Source organism: Syngnathus acus, chromosome 21, assembly GCF_901709675.1.
Source record: "Syngnathus acus chromosome 21, fSynAcu1.2, whole genome shotgun sequence".
In the NCBI taxonomy this organism is placed as follows: domain Eukaryota; kingdom Metazoa; phylum Chordata; class Actinopteri; order Syngnathiformes; family Syngnathidae; genus Syngnathus; species Syngnathus acus.
Window position 1 is genome coordinate 8277699 of NC_051105.1, and position 27034 is coordinate 8304732.

Consider the following 27034-nt stretch of genomic DNA (forward strand, 5'->3'; position numbering starts at 1 on the left):
AACATTATGTACAGTGCGATTCTGTACGTGTTTGTAACGAGAGAGGATTTATTTTTCAAGCTTGTCGTGGTGAGCGGACCACCGTGAACCATAAATACGTGCTGCCGTGATTAACTGTAGTCTTTATTTTTGCTCCCGTTAATAAAACACACCAGTGAGATGACTTTGTGTATGCAAGGGTTCAACAAACAAGAACATTCAGGGTTTTTTTTTTTTTTTTTTTACCGCATTAAAAAAATAATCGAGTGAACAAAAATCACTGTGAAGTGCGTTTTTTTTGTGTGTGTTTTTTTAAACCAATATAGTTTGGAATTGAAAACAATTTTGGGAGAGTAGCATTTAGCAATGCTGTGTGATATTAAAAAAAAAAAACAGGATGCAACTGTTTTAGAGGGAATGCTATTATTTTTCCCACATGTGTAATGCGTTAGTCATACATAATAATATTCCCCATATTTACATTTTTTAGAGCTCTTCAAATAAAATAGATTGATTCGAAATGGAGTCTCAAAATTATGACACACATGATTTATTGAGGGAAGCGCCACAGAGGTGCTTGCAGTACTTTTTTTTTTATGTTTGCTCAAAGACTCGCCGGCATCACTGGAGCCACAAAAGTTGACATTTGTGTAAATTAAATGAAAATCAAGGCTCAGTCCCAAGAAGTGCGTCAGACAAGGTGATGACTTCTCAGCAGTACCTCTGCCAAGAAGTTCAAATATGTCTCATCAAGACCTTTGGGGCCTTATGTTACTTTTAGCGGATGAATTTATAAATGTATTATTTGTGCCATTTTGTATCTCCGTAGGTTTTCCATGCAAATACCGACGCCACAGAGGTGGTTCTCAATCGGATCCCGCAGCCCGTCCTGGCCCGCTTTGTGCGAATCCGACCTCAGACGTGGAAGAACGGCATCGCGCTGCGCTTCGAGCTTTACGGCTGTCAGATTACTGGTAAGAAAGACGAAGCATCTTTTTCTGGCGAGCTTAACTGAGCTTTTCCGGCCCATCTCCTCAAGGGGCTCCTGTAAAAACATGCTGGGAGTTTTATAGGGGTGATATACTGGCGTTAACGTTAGGTCACAAGGTGGGTCGGTGCAAGAACAACTCCCTAGGAAAACATTTCCTGTGAAAACCATGAGTATCAATCTTTTTTATTCCGCTGCTTTCATATCATCAATTTGCCCGTCCATTCACCCAAAGTTTATTTTCATACTTTCCCGCTTGCCGTCATTTATTTCTCTCCTTTTCATAAGCAACACACCCACTCTTTCAAACTCATACCCGCCCTTCTTCCTATCCCTCCCTATCAGCCCCCTCCCGAGTCAGTCCTAATAGAATAATACTAGATTGTGATGTGTGGGTGATTACATCAGAGAGTAACGGGCTCTCGGCTTTCATCTGCAGCCCTGGCAAACAAACGGGATTTCAACCAGCATAATCAGCTCAATACTATAAATAGATAAAACTTAATTAGAGAGTCTGTGTTTGTGTGTTTTACAAATGGTAAAGGGGCAGGTTTCAATCAGTGTGTGTGTGTGTGTGTGTGTGTGTGTGTGTGTTTCTTTCACTGTATCATTATTAGGTTAGGTCGTCTCGCTGCTGCCATTGTAGTGGCCATTGAGAGCGACAGATAAGCTCTTATCTAGGGGGGGGGGTTATTTCGCCACCCGCACAAGCTGTAATCACACTCGAACAATATGATACTGCTTGCATGTGCGCGTGTTGTCTTATTCCAGTACCTGAACTTGTAATGCGTCCCCCTGCTTTAGTCATTACACTTGACTGAGGCCATGAAAAGGGGGCCCACTCATCACTCCCAAAAAGAAAGAATGAAAAGGAGGAAAAAAACTGCAGCCAAGCAACATTAGATGTACCGTGCTTGAATTATTTTAATATTTTCGATCCAGGTAGTCCCTTCTTGCCCCGCCCACGGTGCTGGCAGTCTTTGGTGTGAATTATCTCCAATCCATCAAGTGTCTGACTAAATCATTCATTTTATGAGAAAAAGCTGTTATGCAAAATCATTTGAGGGCGGACTAAGCTCACCAAAAGTTGGAATATATCGTTTTAATGAGCACAGCAAATGTCTTATAGCAAAGCAGCAATGCAGTATCTTTTGTTTGATGCCGACATATTGACAAACATGCACACAGCCTATCACAGTGCACATGGGGACGCGATAATGCCCTATGCAGGCCTATAAAGGCGCACATAAAGCAGTCAAATAGTGACATGCCATTAACTTAAATCACACTTTTATGTCTCTCGCTCTCCTTTTTTCTCACTTTCTTTCCATCCCGTCTCCATGGCGCTGCTCACTTTTTCTTCCCGCTCATGCGCTGTGTCCTATCTATCGCCTCCACTCTCAGCCTCTGCACCCGCTCTCGTATTTTTCCTTTGCCCTCTCTCATTTTCTCGCCACATCTCTGCTCTTAAATCTTCGCCCGTTACAGCCTCATCCAAGCGCCCCCCCTGACACCCCCTCCCCCCTCGCTCCGTCTTTAATCTCGTTTTATGTCGGCCCCTGCAGCATCTATCAGTCATTTGTTTATAGCACCCTTATCACTCTGCTTGCTGGTTTTCATGTGCTTGTTTGGAGACATGGTGGCGTGTCTGCAACTGTGTCCGTTTTGTGGATCAGTTCACCTTGTCACTGGGACCTCCATGTATGGTGGAAATTAAAAAAAAAAAAAAAGTCTACACACCTCTATCAAAAAGGCCAGGTTTTAGTGGTATTAACAAAAATAAGAGCAAGATAAATAAATAAAGATGCTTTTGATTGAACCCAAATGATGTTCGGATGTTTTAGGAGGCTTTTCCAATACTTATTTGTTTATTTTAAAAATTTCCCAAACACATATAGGTCCAATTCAAGATTGAAATGTTTGGCCATAATTCACTCACATTTAAGGTGAGTTCTATCGATATATAGGAGGGTGTGCACACATTTCGGTTGTTTATTTTTAACTCCACTTCTCAAAAAGAATAGAGTTGTACGGGTTACAACTTAAATTAATACTCGGGAAAGTTTTCAAATTGTCATAAAAACAATTTAAACTGGGATGTGTACTGTATACTTTTTAGATCTATTTTTTGTCTTTTTTTAAATCATGCATTCGCTGGCTATTTCTGTCATCTCCGGAGATCACATTCTCATTTGGTCTAATTGTGAGCTGCAGCTGCTCCAACAAATGAAAGAGTAAAAAAAAAACAACTTTGAAAATAAACAATATGTTAATTGAATTTTCTCCTTTGGTTTGCATTGCCCTATAGAGGGAGCTTAACCACTGCGTCGCTCGCCGTTGTTGTTTATTGTCAATTCATTATTTACTGCGGCGAGGTGCGGTTGCAAAACATCACAGCATTAAACATTCATCTCCACCAAGACCCGAAGAATGTCACCATCAATCATCGTCAGCCTTCACTGTCAATATCCTCCCTCTTTCTATCCTTCTCTTCTTCTCATTCCTTCTCTCCCATCCCTCTTTTGACTTCTAATTTTCTTTTCGCATTTGCTTCCCGTTAAATTTGTTTGACCTTTTTGGCTTTATTTTTTTCCTTCACGTTCCTTGTCCTTAAGCTCCTCTGTTAATTTCTCTCCTCCTTCTCATCCTTTCTTCCATACATTATTCAATCACCGCCTTCATTTAAAACAAAGTTCAATTTTTTGGCACTCTTCCTTTTTTGTTTTCATTAATATTTATGAATGTAAGGTTCGGATTCTCGTTTGGCTCAAACACATTTGTCAGTCTAATAAATCACATGGCTTTGATCGCGCCACAGTTTTTATTTTGTTCTTCCATTTGGGATTCAATGCGCCGCAAAAGACTCTCGTGGCTCGGCTGAAGTTTTGCATCGACTTTGTAGCGGCATGAAGGCAAAATGCTCTGACGGTTTGATGGAAAGCCTTTCAGAGGAGCCGCAAAGTGGAACATTAGTTTAAAAAGAAAAATCACTCTAGAATTTTCCCTCCGAGATCAAGCCTGCGCCCATCTGTCAGCTCTATCGATACCTCCTGGCCCTTAGAAGGCTGGGCGGCGCTGGATCCCATCCAAGCTGACATTGGATGCGATACCGACTTCATCCAGAACATTTTGTTACTCATTATAGGAGAACAAAGCCAATAAAGATCAAAACCAACCCGAGTTGAATTAGAAAAGGAAATAATATGCACCCAAGCCTTTCCGTTGGGGAAAAAGCAAAATTGCATTTCCCAACAGGTAGTGAAGTACCAACTATGTAGTCAGTCTGAATGATCACATATGACCAGTAAATATGACATTAATTGAGATCTCACCTCCTCCAATCAGACGCTCCCTGCTCAGAGCTGCAAGGCATGTTGTCTGGACTGCTGGCGGACTCGCAAATCTCGGCGTCCTCCATGAGGGATATCCATGGCTCCATGGGCGCAGCCAGGCTGGTGGCCAGTCGCTCAGGATGGTTTCCCAACCCGACGCAGCCCATCGCTGGAGAGGAGTGGCTGCAGGTACTTTGATGTCTTCATATGGATGGATGGATGGATGGATGGATGGATGGATGGATGGATGGATGGATGGATGGATGGATGGATGGATGGATGGATGGATGGATGGATGGATGGATGGATGGTAGTTGCAACATTGTTTGTGTCGCAGGTGGACCTCGGCGTGCCCAAGATGGTGCGTGGCCTCATCACGCAGGGTGCGAGGGGGCTCGAGGGCAGCACCAGTGCAGAGAACCGAGCTTTTGTCAGGAAGTACAAATTGGCTCACAGTATGACCGGAAAGGAGTGGACGTACATTACGGACAGCAAGACAGGCTTTGTAAAGGTAAAGATTCATCCTGGACTATTAGTCGCCTTCATCTTCTGTAATCTTTAAGCACTCTTGTAGACTGATCATCTTTAAACGGGATTATTGGTCTGTCACAACAATAATCCTGCCGAACGTCGGCGGACAAACCTGCTCAACTGATTTTCCTCACAGCTAATAAGCGATTTGCGAGAACGTTGAAATCCTGAAAGCCATATAATTCTTGGAAAATGATATTTATTACCGCCTTAATAATTCAATTTAATCACGGTGCTCCACATTGAGTCTTGCACACTCTCTCTCTCTCTCTCTCGTGTTTTGGTTTGTCTTTCATCCTCTCGTTCACTCATCCGCCGCTCGGCTCTCATGGGTGTAATTAAAAATTGTCTGTCCTGCATCACCACCACTCAACACTGCTGGCAGTCGGAGGCGCTGTGAGACAAGGCCCTTTAAACTCTGCTCGCTAAGGAGACTCCGCCTTTAAGAACTGTAATCGTAGCACAGAGTGTCTGTCTTTTCTGCTATTTTTCTCTCATCTGCTCGTCTTTTTAAACGAGGAACCTTGAAAATCCATCGTGTGTTTTTCATTTGGGATATGGAGAGGACAGAAGATAGAGTTCAGTTCATCAAGCTTACATTATGGGTGATGTGCTGCTGTCTTGCCACTTTGATTGACAATCAAACGACTGAGTCTCTCTGTTGTTATTTATATGGCTCATGTCACGCTGTGCCGGGAATCAATAGTCATCCGTAGGATCACGTGACTTAAGGTCTGCAGCATTTTATGTTTGAGTTCTGCTTGACAGTTTTACCTGCTCCCTCCAAAATAACTGAATCTATAGACAAGCTCTCTGATAGCAAATAGCAGAAGGAGCCCGACTGGAACAGTCAAGCAAGCATCTGTCATTTGCTGAGGCAGATTTTCTTGTTGACTGAGCAGCAGAAGTGTTTATCCACATTTGCCTGCAAAAAAGAAATGCCCGAAAAGCATCATTTACATTGTGAGTCATCATGATGACAAGGACAAGACACATATTGACCTCTCGTTATTCTTCTTCCTTTCTGGCAGTTTTTTGATGGCAACAGCCACTACGATACGCCAGAAGTGCGACGCTTTGATGAGATAATAACTCAGTACATCCGAGTTTTTCCCGAGAGGTGGTCACCTGCTGGGATCGGCATGAGGATGGAGGTCCTCGGTTGTGACCTGCCAGGTAAGAGCAACAATATCGGACGCGGCCTACACCGAACATAACGTCTATTTTCTACATAGACATACAACTGAATGTTTAAATATTTGAATGTATGCTTGCATTTAGTATCTTTATTGTTTGTTTATTTTCCAGTGTGTGTATTTGCTTGGTATTAATCTCTGTGAGTGTGTGTGCGTTTATCTTTTACAAGCTTTTACTTTCCGCTCGTGAGATTGCGTGTTACGTTAATCGTGGTTTTCTATAGGCATTTGCAACATGTCTGGACACGGATTAACATGTCTAGGTCATGGGGGCTTCTACCAGTCATTGCCATCTGTGTACAGTACCTCTGTTGTTGTGCACTTTAACATGTACAGTACAAGAACAGGGAAGTACATTGGGTCTGGATTGATGGATTCCTTCAACTCTCCAACTTTACTACAAATATACAGCATATGTCATGAAATTGCAGTCCTCGTCTCAACAGAACAGGAAGTAACAAAAAAATAAAAGGACAAGGACTTCCCCGTGTCTGTAATGGATAAAAGCAATATGTCGCAAAGGGCACATTAAAAATGCAAGTGTAATGCTCGCCCTCCTTTCGCCTTCATGGATTTGTGGCTGTTGGTGCCGCAGTCATAATGTGACATGTGACAGGTGAAGGGAAGCGAGGGTTGTGGAGTGGCCTGTTGGCTGTAACTGATGGCAGAAAGGAAGCCACTTGGAGTGCAGGAGACCTTAAGGGAAGCGTATATCCTAAATGTGTCAGGACTGGCCAGCTGCCTGATAGTGATGGGAACAGAAGAGAAGAGAGGGGACATCCAGTTTTTATGTTTGCTTGAGGTGTTTTACATTGGCAGTGGTTCAAATAATACAAAAATGAATTGGAACTGTTGTCAGATGCAGATAAAAAAATCTGGTTAATCAATCAGGTGTTAGTTACCACTCAGTCATTGAAAAGATATTTTGGTTCTGTGGGAACAGTCTGACGGAGGTTCATAACCCCATCACACACCTTTACGACAGATTTTGTGAGCCAGCTGGCCTTCTTGCTCAACATCGAAAGCGATGTCGTTACTTATGATATCATAAATGTTTGTCCTGCATGAATGAACCAAACTCCCCACAGAAACACTCTAACATCTTGCAGATGAATCGTCTCTCCAGGTGAGTGGAATCAAACGGGGGACTAACTCCATATTTTTTCTCAGTTTCACTTCATTTGCTGCAAGGAGTTATAGGCTGACACCTTTTTCTGCGGACATTTCAACCGAGAGCGCCGTACAAATTGATCTCTTGACTATTGCAGTTGTTTAATAGCCTTTCTGGGTCTGCTTGCCAGATGTTTGCCTTCTGGATGTGATCATAGCCGGAGACATGATAACAGCGACAGCGCTCACATTTTCACAGCATAGAAATTGCTCCTGTTACAGCATTGTTTGGCAAATTGGGCTTTCACTTTTCTTTGTCACTTTTTATTGTCTTCAAACTACGCTACACTAGGTGATGCGAGAAGAAGAGAATTGGAAACCCATGACCATTTTTTAGTGTTAACAATAATAATATATAACAATAATATATGTGTCTGTGTGTGTCTACATATATATGTGTATGTATATATGTAAGTATATTTGGATGTATATATATGTAAATAACATCAAGTTTTTAATAAGTACTATAATTGTGTATGACATCTAAGAGGCTTTGCTGCGTCATACCATATAAGTTTGCAAACACACACAAGCACACATAATTATTCATGACAGATATCGTATTTTGTCATTCCAGGTTTCCAGTGAAATTCATAAATTAGCGCTGTATGTGTGTGCGTGTCCACCATCACTGATAGCTTTCACATGTGAGACATGGCTCCATTCCAGATTTCTTCATGAGATGACTGGAATGTAGCCTCGGCTCTGGCCGCACTCAGTTACGACTACTCGATGTCTCTCGCTCTTTGCTTCTTACCGATTCAACTTTAAAAATACTAGTTTTCTAATAATAGCATTTGACAGTAATTATATACAAGTCTTGCGTTGTCCACTATGAATGTAAGGAAACTATCTGTAGGCATGTGCTAGGTGGTGCTGCATAATCATCCGCCTCCAGCAGATTCCATTAAGTCCAAGATGTGAGCTGTTGTATACCAACAGGTGTAAACACACAGGGAATGGAAACTAATGTCAGTGTAGGAGGTCGAGTCATGAAGTGTGTGTGGCTTCGCCCGCTCCATCTCCCAGCCGCCCTCCCGTTGCATTCCCTCTTCATCACAAGGCCGTAATCACTCCCATCTCTGCCAAGGCTCCTGTAACACCCCCACCGCTCCCCACTGCACGCACACGCAAACCGCAACCGCCACACCTTCCCTTCACTCCCGACCTCATTACTCGTAAAGACTTTCTTCACGCTACTGTACGGAGCACACGTTTAAGCTTCGTCCTTTCAGTTTTGTTCCAGCAATATATCGATTATGTGGTCATTAATTTGGTATTAGTGATGTCAAACAAAAAATTCGATCATTAGGAATCATGGTCTTGGAAGTTTTGCACAGTAGGTTAAGCCATGTCCTTGTTGAAATGTGATTGACAGGCGGTGTAAAAGCCACCCTTGGTCAATAGCATACTTAGCGTAATGGTTTCTGCAACACTTAAACTCATTTTCTGCGGTTCGCTGTGATTGTTAGCCATTCACTGGCAGAAGCGTCTTATTATCTCTTGATTGTGAGCAAGGCACTTAAGGCGACGATTACAAGCGCGCACTTTTGTGCGACACAATAGGCCAGCAAACAGTTCGGCGTTACTGGTTGGTTGTACTCGCAAAGTCTTTCCTTGGAGCATTGTAGGGCATGTCAGGTTTTTTTTTTTTTTTTTTTAATACCTACTGATGGATTTCTGAGTATTATCTTTGTAGTTTTAATGGATTCCATCCATTAACACACTTATACTTATCTATTGAAAAGTCCAGACAGACTGCTTTACGTATTTTAATTCAGCGTCGCCAAAGAATTACCCACTGTTTTTAATCAAGCTTTCAGAATCCTAATTCATCGTCATACCTAGTCTAAAACTTTAAGCTATAACATATTTGTCGCCTTTTTGGTTCTTAAAGGTGCCTTTAAGAGTCTTAATTTTACCAAGCAGGGTAGTCTGTCATTGAATCATTAAAAAAAAAGGAAATCCCCACACCATGAACTATGTCACTAACAATTACACTATTCACAGTATTCTCTCTTTGTCAGACACGCACACACACACACACACTGAATGGGTAGTCATTATTTAAGCAGACAGAGGTAGATTTATACCGAGAGCTCTTTCCATAATTGAACAGTTCTCGTCTCTCTGTTTCCGCCTCAGGCTGCTTCGTCAGCAGCTTTCGGATGAGGCCTGAAGCTGTGTGTGTGTGGTTGTGAGGAAGCAACACCTGTTTCTAACTTTAAGTTGCATGACTTCTGCTTGACTCACAGGTTGATTGCCATAAACAATTGAAACATGTTTCATAATTCTCTTTCGACCAGCATCGTTGTGCAACCTGATTGTGAGAAAGGGTGGTGGAAAAACACATTAGTACTCAGGAACAAAAAATCAAGCCAATGAAATGGAGCCGGAGAACAGAGTTGACAAACGCTGCGTGTGGTCATTAATTTGCAAGGTGGCACAGAGAAACGTGAATAGGTTATGTCTTTCATGTCTTCATGTCTGTCTGCCCTTCCCTGTGCTCACTTCCTCTTCCCCCCTCCTCAACGGGGGTAATTACAGAGGTAAAGGGCACCAAATTAAAAGCGCTTAATGTCAGCTGCCGGGAGCTACTTATCCTGTGTTAATATCTGATCCGGTGTCGCAACGACGTACTTGTTCCTGCCATATATGTGTGTGTGTTCGTCTGAATATTTTGTTGAACTAAAACTCAGCCCACTGTGGGTACACAGTCTATAATAAGCACACATCAGACTTCCCAGATCTTCTTGGCTCAGTCATCCCAGCCTATGGCTGAAATAAAACTGGAGAGTGAAAGACAGAAGATAAGGGATAGTACTTTCCTGAGAATAACTTGGTGAAAAGGACCAGATAAACATATGCAGACATTTACAGCAGTGTGTATGTGACTGTGAAAGGAGGGGGGTGCAGGTTAAACATTCGGCGGGTGTTTAGAGAAGCTCAACTATGGAAAAATGGTTATCACGGTCGGTTTACTGACAAAGCCCACAGCTGATGTGTTGGTGTTTGCACCAGTCTTTGATTTATCACACGAGCGCCGACACCAAGGTCGCTGTGAGTGCGCCATCTATCATGTGTGTGTGCGTGTTAGCCCTACAGTGAAGAGCGTGGTGATAAAATTTCGGTCTTGTTCTGTCAAACAAAATGGATACTTTTTTTTTTTTGCAGAATATACTTGTTTGCGCTTTAGATTAAACCTCAGCATTACATCAATTGGTGCTCAAAATGGTTAAATGCATTTGTGTGATTTTACATCTGTTTTCCTTGTTGGCAGAAACAACCACCGTGCCTGACACAGCGACCCCCACGCTGCCCAGGGTGGAACAGTCCACTGCAGCAATGAGACCTGGTAAACACGCACGCACACACACACACACACACACACACACACTTAAGGTCGATCTGCTGATGTCATTGTGCACCACTGGCTTTCTGGGCTTTGAAGTCTGCTGGAATCAAAAGTCGCCGATGAGGCTCTATGTGAGTGAAAATCGGATCTCACAGCCACCAGACCTCACATCCTCTTTCAAACACAAACACACACACACGTACACAAAAACCTGCGATGAATATGACGGCAAGCGGCTTCGCTGGCAAGTCATCTTTTTGGATAATGACATTTTATTGCATTTAAAAGCGCATACATTTTATTTCCTACATTTTATTCAATTTCCTCCGTTGCCCTCTTTCTTTCTGTTTTAGTGAAATATTCATGCTTGTCCCATTTTATTGAAATGTGTTAATATATTCTTTTGAGAGCTGCGTGCCTATGAAACCGGGATGTCTGTTTTAACTCTTTATGGGAACTCTTGTGTCAACCTTTTGAACTTCGACAAGTTTTGCATTCTATTTATCCTAATATGTAATATTTTCTGGGGGTATATTCTATCTATTTCTGTTACATTTCGAAATCGTTATTATATCGTTTTATGTCTTCCTCTAATCGTTTGAGGATTACGATCATATGTTGGGGGGGACATGCGACGTCAATTTGGAACATACGCTTAAGTTACCAAATATGATTCCCTGCCAGCTACCGCATTTTAGCTAAGCCAGATGTCAGGACACAAATGCAGAAAAGAACAAATCATGTGTTTGTTGAAAGTGGTGCAACATGTTGTTAAAGATTTGTTTGTGTTTGTGTGTGTCGTAGTCACCACGCCGTCGCTGTGGGCCGTATGTGATTTTGAACAGAGCCTGTGCGGCTGGTCCGCCGATCCGCAATCAGGCGTCAGCTGGTCCTTGCACATGGCCGGGAGCAGCGCCGCCGGTCATAGCCAGCATGAAACCAGGCAGGATCTGACACTGGGGTCAGAGAGTGAGTATTTCCACGTGTGGCAATTGCTTTTTCCGCAACGTTCACCGCGGATATTTCCGCGTACCAAAGGGGTGACCTCGGGGATACCTGACTGAGTAATCCAGATTTCCGATCAATATTCTCTGCCTCGAAGCTTTGCAGTGTTGTTAGAAACACGCTAGAATCAATGACATGATATGCAAGCTCAAAAGAGCCATGTTTTATTTTACACTCTATTGATTGTCTAGCTAAAATTTGCCTGCAAAGTGAGCATCCCCTTTAAGAAAGGAAAATAAAATAACATTTATCGTATCAAATCAGGCCCAGATTTCACATATGTGATATTATTTCAATAAACTTGTCTTTAGTTCCAATTGAATTTAAATGAACAAATTAATTCCAACTGCTCAAGGAAAAAGTGCCGCAGGAGCCATTAAAAAAGAAAAAAAAAAAAAAATCGTCTTGATCCAAAAACTCAATCTATTTCATCTTTTTATCACCCGACCCATTGTTTTGCAAATTACCCGCCTCGGTTCAGTAGAAGTTGGGAAACACTGATCCACTGACTGCTATTTATTGACTTGAGTCACTGATTTTCAGGATACTGTCATCGAGTGCAGCATCACTTCATTCATCCTCCTCTCGTCCATCAGCGTTCTCTCATATCTTCTTGCAAACTTTTCCGGTTTCTGTCACTTGAGCTTTTCACATGTGTTCATCTTTATTAAGACAGCCCGAGGTATCCTCCATTGTTTTATCCATCAACCACACGCTTGCTGCATCGCTCAGCCCATCTATTCACACACACACACATGCAATACTTACTGTACTCTCTTACACACACACACAAACGGGGCCAGCAGCAGTCAGATAAATCAGATGATGGCTCTGACAGAAGTGCAGCCATAGCTCTGCAGCACTCCCCGAGGCGTCTTGCAGACACAAACACACATATTTAACCACTCAAGGTGGGTCGGCCCACATATTGAACACTCGAGAGGCCCCGCCCACACACAGACATGACCTTGCCGTATAGCGAGGCTTTCTGTTTGTGTATCAAAACTAAACACTTGAAGGTTGAGTGCACAGCTCCTACGTGAATAAACAAGGCCGCACGTGCGTGTTGAAGCCTTTCCGTGCACGCGGGCTTATGAGAAATGGTTATAATGGATAGAGGGAGCGAAAGTTTCCCGTTAGACAGCAACATGACATTAAGTCGTGTTCTACAGCCACATGTGCACGGCGGAGGCCCCCCTTTCTGTGAGCTGTCTCCCTGTGCAGATCAAAACCCCGCACTTGTCACCCAAAGCTCTTTAAAAGAGAAAAGCTCGACCTGAACACAACCGAGCCCAGAGAAAGGATTCTTTTGATCTCTGATAGTCCGTGACTGAATTTTATACCCCGGTGAGATTTTCATAGAAAGAAACTCTCCACGGTAGACATGCCTGTAATTGAAAAGCAAAGGAAAGGAGTTTATAAAAGCAGCAATAAGAAAAGCCACTCACTGCCACTGACGAGGATATTAATTTGAAACACCTCATATATTTGCTTTGAATTGCTTTTCCGTCCAATAGGTGCCGACTCTCTCTGGGAAGTCTTATCTCGCCTTTTCAGACCTGAACACTATTTTGCCCTGTAATTGTCTCACCATGTATTATATTATAGCAAAGTTTACACGAGTGACTCCAAGTCTGATTACTCGCATCTGTCTACTCGTGGATGTGACCTTGAGATGAATTTTAAAAAATGTAGTGTCTCCAAATTGTGGGAAATAAAGTGCTCTAATTGAATGTGCTGCAAGCATCACTTATTTCAGAAATTTGAAGAAAAGAACGCAGTGTTCCCCTCCAAAATATTGATAATGGAAATAAGAATATCTCAGTCACTATCTCCTGGGAAAACATTTTGAACCCAACTTTTTTTTAACCTTTATGATGACTTATTCAGGGATCACCTGTAATGCAGTGGATTTCGAAAGTCTACACACCCCTGTTTACTATACCATTTGAGCAGTCACATTCACAGTTATAAAACAGTGTCCACACTTTTGCCTTCCTTCTCAAAAATATTTCATTCTATTCAGTTTGAGTCCTCTTGGAGTCATTTTTTAATGTCACACAAACGTGGCATTTGGACAAGGGTGACTTTTATATAGTATTTTTATACTCTTTATCACGCCAGTCAAATCAAATCTTCTCAATGCACAAATACAGCACCCACCAATCATCTCAAATACAATCGAGATACTTATCATTTCACTCTTACACAACAACTGACAGTTGTTCCCATCTAGAAATGAGCCGCTCATCTACAAACGATGTGAACATGCAAACTCGCGTAAGCACTAACGCACTCCCTCCGAGCGTCTCCGCCTAGTTTGCCCGTGGAGACTTGTTAATTAATTCTCTTCCTTTGTATGTTGGCCAAGATCAAAAGCAGAGAGAGGAGGAAAAAGCAACTTTTTTCCCCTCCTAAATGTACTTAATGAGCAACTGTAATTTAGGTCTCCTGTTTAATGCCTCCAAGGAAAGGAACAGAGTTAACTCAGCCCAAATACATTATTCATTAGCCGTGATATGTTGTTGCTGCCCGAGTGGATGGATGGATGGATGGATGGATGGATGGATGGATGGATGGACGGACGGACGGACGGACGGACGGACGGACGGACGGACGGACGGACGGACGGACGGACGGACGGACGGACGGACGGAATGAATGTACATTTGTCTGCATTCATTATAAGAAATGTGTGCGTGTGTTTGTTTGTCTACTGTGAGTGTGTGCTCATTTGTGTGTCTGCGGCCATTAGTGGCCATGATGAAATGGTGGTTTCATTTGCGGCTCGGCCTCATACAGCAAAAGGATGGTGGTAATGTCCTCAGCCAAGTAACCACTTCCAGCTGTGATACAAAGTCACTCGGGCCTTTTTTCCCCAGGGAAATAAATTGCTTCAACCTATTCTGTAATCCTGCAACCGGCCAGAAACATATTTTTGATTCTATTTAAAAAATATTTATTGAAGCTATCTTTTGCTTTGCTACAGATTTCTCAGGAAACTACCTCCACCTGGACGCCGGGGCCCACACCCAGCGCAAGCGAGCGAGGCTCCTGAGCCCCGAGGTGGCCCCCGAGCAAGGCCCGCTCTGCCTGCTCTTTTACTATCAGCTGCAAGGGGAGGCGCTCGGGAGCCTGAGGGTCCTATTGAGGGACAACGAACAGGAGGAGACCCTTCTGTGGTCTTTGAAGGGAGATCAGGGGGCTCAATGGCGAGAGGGCCGCACCATTCTGCCACAAAGCCCCAGGGAGTATCAGGTGAGTTGAACACTTCAAATTATGAGGAAAAAAATGCCACAAAAAGTATGCCTGGTGAAATAAGGACATTTTTTGTAAAAGGCAGAATGTTTGATATAGCTCAGGATCTCATTAAAACCTGACATTCAGGTAGGATATAACAGTAATCCAAATGATCTCATCTTCTCGATATGTATTTCTTCTCTGGTGCAGGTGGTGTTTGAAGGTTTCTTTGAGCATCCAACCAGAGGCCACATCCGAATAGATAACATCCACATGAGCAACACCATCGACCTGGAGCAGTGCACACGTAAGTCTTTAAACCTTTCGGACATGCCGAGATTGTTTCCATTTGTTTTGATCACAAACTAATAAGCCGAGGGTTGCCTCTCGCCTGGGAGTGAATGCGAGCGAGTGGAAATAAGGAAAGCTCATTATTATCTTTTGCATTTACAGACATTAAGAAAGCAAAATAAAAATGAAACTAGGCCACAAACTGCCGTCGGCCATGATTCTGATTTATCTTTTATTACACATCGCTCTCCTTTAGTTTTCTACAGCATCATTCCACCCTGTAATTTTTCGATTCCCCTTCTTTCTTCTCCTGGTCTCTCATGTTCCCTTTCCGCTCCGTCTGGGTCATCAACAGCCTTTCAAACAACAAATGAAAAGCGCCTGCGAGCAACATTTTGAGAGACAGACTCTGTGTGTACGTGTGTGTGTGTGTGTCTCACACACACAAACACACCCAAATTTAACTACTTTGTTTGAAACCGAGAAGTCTGAAGATATTTTTTTCCTTCTTACTTTCTCCTATCATTTGAACACTTTCAATTTGTATCGTCACGCTCGTCTACCTCCTCATGATGAATTCAAGATGCCCCCTAACGTTTTATGTAATGACGTGCCGCAACCTTTTACAAGCACACGGAGACACATTTTGAGTCATTTAATAGTTACCGTTGATTTTTTTTTTTTTCTTTTCTCCACAGAGACCTCCCACCCGTTGACTCCTGACATAACAAGTAAGTTTATTTCCGATTTCCTCTGCCAAATTTCTGCTTCCTGCTTGTTGCTAAGCTCAGTTTCAGCCCCGGTATAACCTTGTCTGTGGACTTTGGATATCTTATCAAGAAATATTTTTCATGCACACAGAAGCGGATGGAAAAAAAAAATCTGTTCCTTTGACTTAAAATTAACTTTAAAAATGTCCACATTACATTTAATGTAAAATTGACTGCAATGTCCCCGCATGTCTCCTCCCTGCACGCTGGATTGTGTGTCAGGTTTTCTATGCACCTCGGTTACAAAGCTTCCAAATGTATTTTGAGTCTTCTGTTCGCTCTGATATGAATGGTTTTAATCTCTCAGCGGTGTGTGAGATGATTGTGAAAGGAATATCGGCGGTGTTTTTAAATGGAGTGATGGGACGCGGTCCACTTGGTTAGGTCACCAGGAAAACTATCATTATCTCTCGCTCTCGCTCTCTCTATTATTTGATTTTTTTAATTCCACTCTCAGCCATAAATTCAATAATACATTCAGTGATATGCTTGACAACAGATTTCTTAGCTAGCAGACATACCAATATTTGCTCTGTGGAAAATGGATGAATGGAACTGTTGCATAATCACATCCAATTTTCACTCATTGTTGATGCTGATGCAGCTACATTAAGCCGCAATGGTTGTAAATATTGTCAAAAAGTCTTCTTCATCCAATGGTGACTCACATACACGCACCTGATGTCAGCAAATATAGTACACAGCGTGACAAAGAAAAAAAAAATAGAAAGATCAACTTTTGACCTTACTGAGGAACGTCAGGATCTGTTTTCCACATGCCAATGTGTAAACTCGGCAGGAGTTTCTTGAAAAGAAACAAACAAAACGTCATTAGTGTTTTTATGTGCTGGCTTTGGTGACAAAACATGAGACGCATTGTTTGACTGCTGTCAGCACGTTTTTGTTTTTTGTGTTTGTTTCCCCCCCCCCCATTCCTATAAATAGTCAAAACAAAGGAGCAGCTACAATCAATTGACGGTTCCCTCGGATGGCCTATTCAGTCTCATTAACTCTTAATCAGATTATAAGACTTTACAAGTGCTCTCAAAGATGTACTTCAATATATTCTTTGGATTGTATTTGAATATACATCAGCAAAAGCATGATGGACATTCAGTGGAAGACTTAAAGAACAATTTTGCAGTACGTTCTATGTGCTTGATTGACAACTTGATTCATGTAACGTATTCATCAAATCTCAATTGCCTTAGCACTCGTTATGGTCGTGCAAGATTAGCAACCACCAGCTCATTAGAGAAAAATGTGTTTCAGAAATACATTTCCCGGTGTCAAACAATGAAGGTGTTCATTTGTACAGCACTAGTTTTCACTTGTCTTCATTACTGGGATGCAGCTTAAGCAACTCTCCTTGACAGACGATTTAAGACAAATGCTTGGATACAAAGTGGAGCTCTTCTTCAGCTGCTTTACACCTTTCGCCACCCCTCATCTTTTGCTCTCATTTCTTCCCTAAGCGACATTTTTGCTAATGCCACCATATAACGCTAAGTCACCGAGCTGAACGCATGGCACAAGCATTTGCACGTCAATGTGCAGCAATGCTTTGCACCATCCAAAGCTATTACATGCCAAAGGAAAAGATTAAAGCAAACACTGACACTAATACGAGATACAACTGAATTCAAACTTGCATGCTAGGCGCAATGTAGCATCCAACCTGATGGCCGCTTTAAGGTCAAGGTCATACATGAACAGAAAAATCTACCTCATGCAACTGCCCTCCCACCACCTTGCTTTGTCTCACATTATTTTATCCTCACACTAAAATAAAAACTAATTATAGCATACATTTTTTAACAGCACAACAAAAGGTATGTCATGGTTGCCGAGCATCACATACAAAAGATTTTACTGATGGTCAATGAGGCTTACAGTAGTCTGCATGCCTGCCTTCCCCCATCCCTGACCCAACCAGTAATGTGTCCTCCTGCCCACCAGGGGGTGCCATATCTGGGATGGAGCCCACTGTAGACACAGTGGCGGTGCAGACCTTTGCTGCCCACTGGTACTACCTGTTAGCGGGAGGAGGCGCCCTCCTTCTGCTGCTTACTGTAATTGCGCTGGTGGTATTGTGCTGCCGTCGGCACCGCTGGGGGTCCACCAAGACCGGCGCTAGCCACCATCATTCGGTGATGTACCACAACAGTCAACATCTAAACCATCCAAACTGCTTCTACAACCAAAACGCCAGCTGTAATCTCAAGCAAAACCCGCCTCAACCGCAAAGCGGGCCAGCTCGAGAGACCATGTTGGTCGTCGGACAGGACAAAGACGACTGCTCTGATTCCCACTGTTGAAATCTGGACTGCCTGGGAAATATTCTGAAGAGACATTTCACTTCAAAAAGACAACTTCTTGCCGTAACGGAAGGATCAGGATGCTTGAGAGGAATTGTCAGACTTGGTGTGACTTTTAATGACCACTGTGACATCCAGCGAGAGCGTCTTTTGACCATCTAGGCCTGAGTTGCTGGAATGGAGCACACCACGGGACACATTTTGATCTCACCGCTCTTGTTTTTCTTCCGCGGTGGAATTCAGAGTAGGATACGTCTGTCTGCTCCACTCTCATCTGTCGCATGGACCCTGCCTGACACTTAATAACTTGTCCAGGCTTCATGTAATACATGGAAGTACACCTTTTTTTTTTTCTTGGGGATGACAAGAAGCTGGCATTTGTGTCCACCAACATTTGAGAGACAAAAGAAAGAAAGGGATGCAGTTAAGAAAAAGAATCAGAGGAGCAGTGAATGTTGACAATGTTGTTCATTTGGTCTGTCACTGTCGTGTCCACGTGTTTCATTTGTTCGTTTGTTTTAGGCTGTTCAAAGTTTTTTATCGTCATTCAGATGACGAAATCACCTCTTGTATGATGTCTTTGTGTTATCACTTTTATATATTTATTATTTTGTGTTCAAGCGAAAGATTCGCTCATTCTGTCACATATTGTTCGCATTTTCCTCAATTTGTCAATGTTATTGTGCCTTTTCCGCAATTTACTTATTTTAGGCCTCCGATTGGCTAAAATAGTTTCACCACCTGTTGCTTTGGTTCGGTTTTGTGACTTTTCTTTTTTTTTTTTAAATATAGCACTGGTATGAACTACAATTAGCAGGTGGGCGGGGCATGTAAACGTGGATAAACTTACAACGATTGTCCATAACATATGCACGACGAACACAGCACATGAAAAAACTCAGCCTAGATATGCGTTTTTAAGTATGATTTAAAAAAAAAAAATCTATTGATGTCTAAAAAGTTGTGCCTCGGTGTTTATTGACGGTTTGCCTGAATCTTGTTGCCGGCTGATTTACCGCCTGTTGTCTGCATCTTTGTATGACGGTTGAATGAAATGAATCACAAAAAGAGAATTCAACTTTGACTGTGTGAGGCTGCAGATAAAAATGTACACATTGTTGTCGGTGTTAACTTGATTGATCGGTCGGTGAAGGGCAAAACGTTTTGCTTTGTATTCATTAGATGAGACTAAGCCTTCACTGTGACCTTTGTACTCACAAAGTCGTTAAGCCTTTATCTTATAACTTTGTTGACTTTGGTTTATTTTAACTTCTTATTTATTATTTAACTCCCCATCAAGTTAGCTTTTTGCGGGTGATTTGATCCCACTTGCTAGCAAATGCATCAATGCTTTATAATGATCAGCTAACTTTGTTTTTCAAAGGATGACTTAATTTTTGCTAACAACCATTTAGCTTTCAGTGTAGGATGCAAAAAAAAAAGGTTGAATTAGCTGAAGTCGGTTGCTGAGTTTTTTTCTATTGAAACATTTTGAATGTCCATTCATGTTGTGTTGTTGTGTGTTTTAGCAATTTTTTCAATCACATTTCTGCTCAGGTGCTCACTGATAGATTCCACACTTTCATCATATTTTTCCATTGATTTGGATTCGTTTTATTTAAAAATCCAAATGCAGTCACAGCAGTGTTATTTTCATTGAGTGAACACGAATCTTTGCAATTCTGTTCTCATGTGCCTATGATGAATTATACTAGAATGTCCATCATCTATCGCGCCTTAGCTAGCCTAGCTTAGCCTAGCTAGAGCTTTAGTTGATGTCAAAGGCTGAAACAGCTAATGTCTGTCCTTCATTCGCCTTTTACATCCTATTTTTAAACTTTGTTTTATTGAAATTTATTGTATATGGCGATAGTTGTTTCGACGGTTTTACGGATGTTCCCAGCTGCCACCACGCGTTGTGTTTTCTCCCCACATCATTATGTTCATGCTCAAATCCCATGGCCTTTTTATTAAACCCTCCTTGTTCTTATTCTGCTCCTTCCTCCTGTGCTGCAAATCCTTGCCGTATAAAACACAGGAGAGAAAATGAGAGGCAAAAATCTCTCCGCGACGAAGGGCCCATTAAGAGAAGATGGCTTTTCCTCCAAAGAATGGGCCCAGAGATGGAGGGAGATGAAAGCAGAAGAGAAACTGCTCTTTGTGCTTTCTAAAGATAGATTTTCTTTTTATTTATTTTATGGAGACAGAGAAGCAGGTTGAGGTTTGGACTGACTAAAGGAAGGAGTTGAAGGAAGCGAGCGGCTTGTTTGAAACACAAAAGCCCATAAAAAGGCTGCCCGCAAAGGACACACAATGTCCTCACTCACACTCCAGCAACACACCGCAGCTATTAAATCGCTCTCATTAAATCAAAATTTTACACAGTGTCACATTCTCCGGATCCTTCTTCGGCCAGTCTATCTCATAAAAGTGCTGTTTTGTGCTTGACTCAACATGCATTTGACTTTTGTGGATTTTTCTGCCATGTTAGCCGGCATCCTTTCAGATTGCTGCATCGACCCGCCGATGATTTACACATAATATGGCCTTCGAGCAGCTCCGATCAATAATGCTCTGAAATTCAAATGGAGGAATGATATATGGTCCATATTTATGTTGCCTAAGCCGTGCAGTTTTCGCTTTCATGCGTTTAACTTTTTTGCAAGGTTTAGCAAATGCCATGCCATTTTTCGGTGCTTTTTCAATCAATCTTTCATTTTTCTTCACCTCCACCAACACACCATAGTGCTTTAGTATTTCTCATTTAGTAATGGAGCTGATTGCCATTATTTAAAAAATAAAACAAAACAGCAGTAAGCATTTGCGGCCTTTCAAGTAGCTGAATTCTTTTCCTTTTCCTGCAAGCCCGCTATGATGTCAAAAGGCCATTAGCTGGATACAAGTTCTCATCTTATTCTATTATTCTGTCTTGACTAATTGGAGCTGCAGGGAGGTTTAATCTCCTTCCACGGCACTGCGTGGAGTGCGCTCAGGGTGGAAGGAAGCCCGAGGGCTTTTAAAAGCTATCATTAGCCCGCATTCAACACTCGCCCAAAGCGTGTCCGAACAGTTTTTTTCAATTTTATAGTAACACTACTACTCTAACTCTCAATTATATTAGCGAGTCCTTCCTGAAGTTCGTATGTGAACAATGCAAAAAAAAAAAAATTCTGTCCAATTCAGCCAAGTGGGAAAATGTAATTCAACATTGTGTTTAATTTTTACACATTGCTTCCATGTTATGGTAATTAGTTAGTGTCTCTTTTGTTTTGTATGAACAAACTGTAACATGTCATGGCTTAAAAGGACTTCATGAGAATATATGAGAAGTTGATTTTTTTTGAAGATCCTGACAGACATGAGTTGAGATGATGAATGAAAAGAGGAGATTGATTGGAAGTCCCACGGGGTAAATAATGCAGCGGTGGGCGCACACTTGAGCGAAGCCATTCATCAACGAGCGTCAGAAAGCGTGCGTGCGCTTCTGCTCTTTCCTCTCACTCCTCGCAGTTAACAAGACTTTATTAACGTCTTTTTGATTTCCTGCTTGGCGTAAATCAATTTTCATTCTCCCACTTGAAGAAAAGCCGCCGAAATGCAAATTTCCACATTATAAATGATAGATGAACGTTTGAGGTCGTACGTTTTCCACCGGCATCCAAACTTTTGTTTACTTAATGACACTCGTGAGCTCAATTTTTACCTATCAATGAAACTTTTTTTCTCATTTGAGTATTGTCTTAAAAGATGAAATGACCTTAACTTGCCGTATCGATGGAAACGAAGCTATATATTTTATTTATTATTTACCTCATAATATCTTCAGCGTATCTTTTTTGGCTTGTCAATGAGTGGTTACCAGCCGCACGTCTGTAACACTTTGGTTGTATTTGACTTTCTTTCAAACTGAAGTACAAGTGAGCTTTAAAGCTGCCTCACAAATGCGCTTGTGTTGAGATTCATGTCTGTGTGAAAATAATAAAAGTCATATTTTTCTATTCAAGAGTTTTCTGTGCCTGGCTTTTCCCGCTGTGTTGTTGTTTGTTTTGAGAATGGAGAGTGGTGCTTATCACACAGTGGAACTCATTTGCTCTATTTTGTTTAGAAATGGTGGCTGCTACTTTTCCCGTGACACACTGAGCACATTCTACCTAATATAATCTTCTTTCATTGCATTCTTACAATCACATCTATATTGATTATATAGACTGACTCTCCACTGCTTTACTAAATAATAGGACCGTTTTCTTCTGTGTTTCGTGCAGATCCAAGGCCTATAGATTTCGGAAAAGATCCCGACTTCAACAAGCCCGCTGCGAATGAAGGTGAGCTTTTCAAGTACGCAATTCTCCACCTGAGGCCATACAAGATGTTTGAAGTCAAAGCCGGAGAGCGGAGCGTGCCGACGCCCGCCTGCGGCTCTGCCTTCGGTCCTCGAGAAAGAAAGACGAGGAAAGACTTGGCAGACAGATTGACAGAAAATGAATTTGAGAGTGTGACAGAGCACAGAGAGTTTGTGTTTCATGACAGGCACATCCGACTCTCACTCACAGCCACTGTGCCTATCTGTCAACCATACGGAACAATTTTCTACACAATTTTCTTTGTGCTAAATTTGGCACCAAATGACAAAATGTGTGCGTAAATGTACAAACCAAAAAATGGACTTACTTACTTTGTGCTTTGAGGTAAAAAAAAGCATTTTTAAAATGTGTTCAGGCAGATCAGATATACTTTACATCTTACTAGTGAAGCAAATCTGCAAGGGTGCCCGTTCATTTCTGCTTGCCGCTTTCATGAATTATTGTTGTAATTTCTAATTGTGCACAACTGTCATTCATCTCTAAGTGCTTTTCAACATCTTCTATTAAACACTGTTATGGCTTCTTCATTGCATATACATTTATTAAGCAGATTAGCACAAATGCTTTTCCCTACCAGAGAGCACCTCTATGCTACTTCATTTTAAGTTTATTAATCAGTACTGCAACCAAAACAATCCCTTCAACAGTTTGTCTTTAGGAAGCAGCATTTGATTCTCACAGTGAATCAAATCTGCTCTTCAACCGAAACATTCAACTCTGTCAATTTTAATACATTTGAATAAATGAATGTCCATTGAGTGGCATTCAGCAATGTCTGATTTCCTGTGTTCTCCTGCAGAATATCTATTTCCCGGGTGGCCGTCCTCCTTCTCCACCCCGGCCTCTGCCAACGCCGACCCCTCGTCTGTCACGCTGGTGTCCGAAAGGGACAAGGACAACACCTGGCTGTACACCCTGGACCCCATCCTGCTCACCATTATCGTGATGAGTTCTCTGGGCGTCGTGCTGGGCGCCGTGTGCGCCGGACTGCTGCTCTACTGCACGTGTTCGTACGGCGGCCTGTCGTCGCGCTCCTCCACCACGCTGGAGAACTACAACTTTGAGCTGTATGACGGCATCAAGCACAAAGTCAAGATCAACCAGCAGAGGTGCTGCTCGGAGGCCTGAGGAGACAGACCTCCCCCCCACCCCCGGATGAAGAAATGTGACAAAGAAGCACTGTGTGTTTTATCTTCGCTTGGATATGTGTGTGTGCCAGGAAGAACTGCGATTCACCTTAAACGCTCTGGGGGTGTCTACGGTCCCACATCTCCTCTGCCTGTAGGAGAGGGCCTGCTTGCTTTCTGATGAATGAATGAAGGAATAAAAATGTCTGACTATCTTTGAATAATCACCCACTGGAAAGACGCGAGGAAGGAAATGGACACGAGCACCTGCGACAGGTGACGTGACGTACCAAATGGACAAAAGAAGCGGCATGCTGAAAGCTAAAGAGTCACCTTTGAACTCTGTCAACACCTTTCAATGTGGGTATATTGAAATCAACACATATCAAGCGAATGCCTTTCTTCTAAAGAACTTTAACACGACTTTATAGGGAAGTTTCTTTTTTGTTCACTTTCCAGTCTGAGTTCTATGTTTTAAAAAGTCCATTAGCTTGCCGTAGGCTTGTTTATTTCCTTCCGCCCTCGGTGTGCGCGTTGTAAAACCAGTGGCATAGAAGAGTAATGGTGACTGTTTTTGTTCAGTTTCAGGCTAGGAGGGAAAGGTTGAGTTTGTAAAGCATTTTTAGACTTTATTTAGCATTGTGTTGGAATTTCTTTGGTCTTAACTTGGCTCATTTTCCTTGGCATTAAATGGAAACAGATCTGAAGTCTAAAATCAAACACGATGTTACGGAGTTGTGTTTTAGATTCTATAGTTTGTCTATATACTATATATACAGTATATGTATATTTTTGTTTTTCAGACTGTATTATGACACTGTGTGAACTAAATGTCAAATGATGGTTTTTATTGCAACCTATGGATTGCCAAAGAGCTGCGTGTCCGTCCGTGCAGGGGGTTGTTAGAGACCCCCGGGAAGCAAAGAAGCGTCCGAAAGAAATATGAGGAAGACAAAAGGAAGCTTTCTTGGACACACAGTCGAGCCTTAAGCTAATTGCAGAAAACGCTGTATCGGAGGACAGCCATTATAGAGGGCCAGTGCTGGGTGGGGCGGGGCAGATGGACAAGAGGACGCTCACTCATTGCGAGACAGACAGACAGAGAGATGATGTCATGTTTACATGAACGAGAAGAAACCTTTGCAACTAATTGGCCTCTTGGAAATATGTTTTAGATATGTTTCTTTATAATCGCAAAGGCCCATATAGTGAAACCATAAGCAAAATGTGGCCTGTGTCATAAATGAATTTTAAATATATTTTTTTCAGGGTTTTGGTTAATTAAAAGGTATTTACATATATCGACTTTTTTTATTTGACCCCTTTTATCTAATGAAATGTCAATTTTGTCATTTTCAATGATAAAATGAAACATTTTAATATATATTTAATTTTAAAAAAAAACATCCCATCAAATTTGGGTCTTGAGAACCAAAGTTTGTCCACCCCTGCGCTAAACCGTCCAATTCTGTGCATTAAAACACATCCAATTAAGATAGCCGTGGAGGGTACATATGCAAAGATGAGGAGGAGGACGTTTGTTTGAACGCACCAAACCATGTTTGAGACGAAAATTCTTTTAGCTTGTCCTTTGGGTATATGCTAATGAACTATCGGAACGCTAAAGTGTCTCCATTGTCTTTGTCTCATGCATGCAGAAGGATGGAACAAGTGTGTTTATTGGACTGCTTTCCAAGTGCCTTGGAGCATACGTTATCTCTCTCCATGACTAATGATGGAATACGTACTATATGTGGAGAGCAACAGTTTTCTCTCTGGGATGCCAGAAAGTATTACCTCCTTTGTCTCCATGGACACACACGGCACTGGCCAGATAACGCAAACTTGTTTGTAGAATTTGTACAGAGAAATGTCTTTTGTAATGTTATTATTATTTAATAAAGGCTAAACGCCTCCAGATGTGTTGTGTGGATTTGTGCATGAGTCGAAGTATGAGTGAAAGTTATCTTTAGCAGGGCACGTTTAGACAACCACCCACGTTCAATTAATTCAAAATTGTGTTGGCTAATTTTGCATCTTGAAATAGCATGTCTGAAAGGCAGCTGCAAATTTTAGCTACAAAAAAGAGAGAAAAATACACAGAAATTAATCAATTTTCATATAATTATCATCACTGGTCCACCGACTAGTGAGTGATGTGGGGTTGCCACGGCAACAACAGGGAGTAGAGATGCTCTTTGCATCTATCAGCTGGTGACGAATAACCAAATGATTTAGAAACTTTTATTTGAAGGCTCAATCATTACACATTGTTGCAGCAATATAAAATGAATTATTTTTTTTATTTTTTTTATTTAACGTTTAAGGCAAAAAATTAAAAACATGTTCTTATTTACAATTGCGGCCTGACCCAAAGAACAGAGGCTCTTTGAGGGGGGTAGGGGATGGGGTGCTAAAAAGAAATAAAATACATAAAACAAGGTTGTATACAAACACAATCAAAAATAAAGAACAACCAAGAACAATAAAACTATGAAACAATATATTTTTTTTTAATATTCACAGGAAGCATGTCCCCGATCAACCGTCCCATTTTTGCATGCTTTATAGTTAACTGGTGGCAACTGCACTCAATACGTGTGTGTGTGTGTGTTTGTGTCAAAGTTTGGTTCAAGCCCGCTAATTAGCGTCCAAGGCCATTATCACTGATCTCTTACTGCATCAGCATTTTACAGTCTTCTTTCTTCTTCTTTTTCATTTCATCAGCCCTTAATTATTCATCACTTCTTCATTTCTTCGTTTCCACCTCCTTAGGTGACTGGCCTCATTCTCACGCTTCCCCTGATAGAAAAGCACACTAATCTACACTATGGTGTTCAAAACACACACACACAACACGCATACACACAAGTGCACACGCACACTGTACAAACACACTAAGAAATGGAAGGAAACATGTCAATGAAGATCTCTTGAGGTTGGTGTTTGCTGAAAGTGTAACCTACTAACACCAATATTAAAGCGAGGGTTAGGGTTTCAAAGTAGGATTTCCTACTCGAGTTAGGCTTTCAAAGTAGGGTTGAAAGCACAGATGTCGCGCTCCAGTCCTCGGGGCCGCGTTCCAACATGGTTTCCAAGATTCCCTCGTTAAGCGCACCTGCGTGAAAAGTTTTAGCTCCTGCAGAACGTGAAAGGAGCTAAAACTTTTCACGCAGGTGCGCTTAACGAGGGTCACTTGGCAAACATATTGGAACGCGGCCCGAGAGTTAGGGTTTCAAGCTAAGGTTTGAAGCTAGGCTTTCATACTAGAGTTATGGTTTCAAAGTAGGCTTTAAAGCTAGGGGTAGGGCTTCAAAGTAGCCTTTCATACTAGGGTTAGGGCTTCAAAGTAGGGTTTCACACTGAGG

General features: G+C 41.9%; 1 protein-coding gene across 2 annotated transcripts in view; it reads left to right on the top strand.

The window, feature by feature from the left end:
• The window catches only part of LOC119139772 (neuropilin-2-like), a 59725-nt gene extending 34139 nt beyond the window's left edge, over nucleotides 1–25586 (top strand). The window contains exons 8-18 of one of the 2 annotated variants that reach the window (XM_037280731.1): nucleotides 809–953; nucleotides 4313–4488; nucleotides 4637–4810; nucleotides 5862–6006; nucleotides 10477–10551; nucleotides 11356–11520; nucleotides 14546–14814; nucleotides 15007–15103; nucleotides 15786–15818; nucleotides 22441–22500; nucleotides 23339–25586. In XM_037280731.1, coding sequence (XP_037136626.1) covers nucleotides 809–953; nucleotides 4313–4488; nucleotides 4637–4810; nucleotides 5862–6006; nucleotides 10477–10551; nucleotides 11356–11520; nucleotides 14546–14814; nucleotides 15007–15103; nucleotides 15786–15818; nucleotides 22441–22500; nucleotides 23339–23667 — 1668 coding nt within the window. In that variant the 3' untranslated portion in view covers nucleotides 23668–25586. Of the gene's footprint in view, nucleotides 1–808; nucleotides 954–4312; nucleotides 4489–4636; nucleotides 4811–5861; nucleotides 6007–10476; nucleotides 10552–11355; nucleotides 11521–14545; nucleotides 14815–15006; nucleotides 15104–15785; nucleotides 15819–17816; nucleotides 22179–22440; nucleotides 22501–23338 lie in introns of those variants that run through there. The other variant, XM_037280732.1, reaches the window with a different exon arrangement.
• Nucleotides 25587–27034: the final 1448 nt, after the last annotated feature.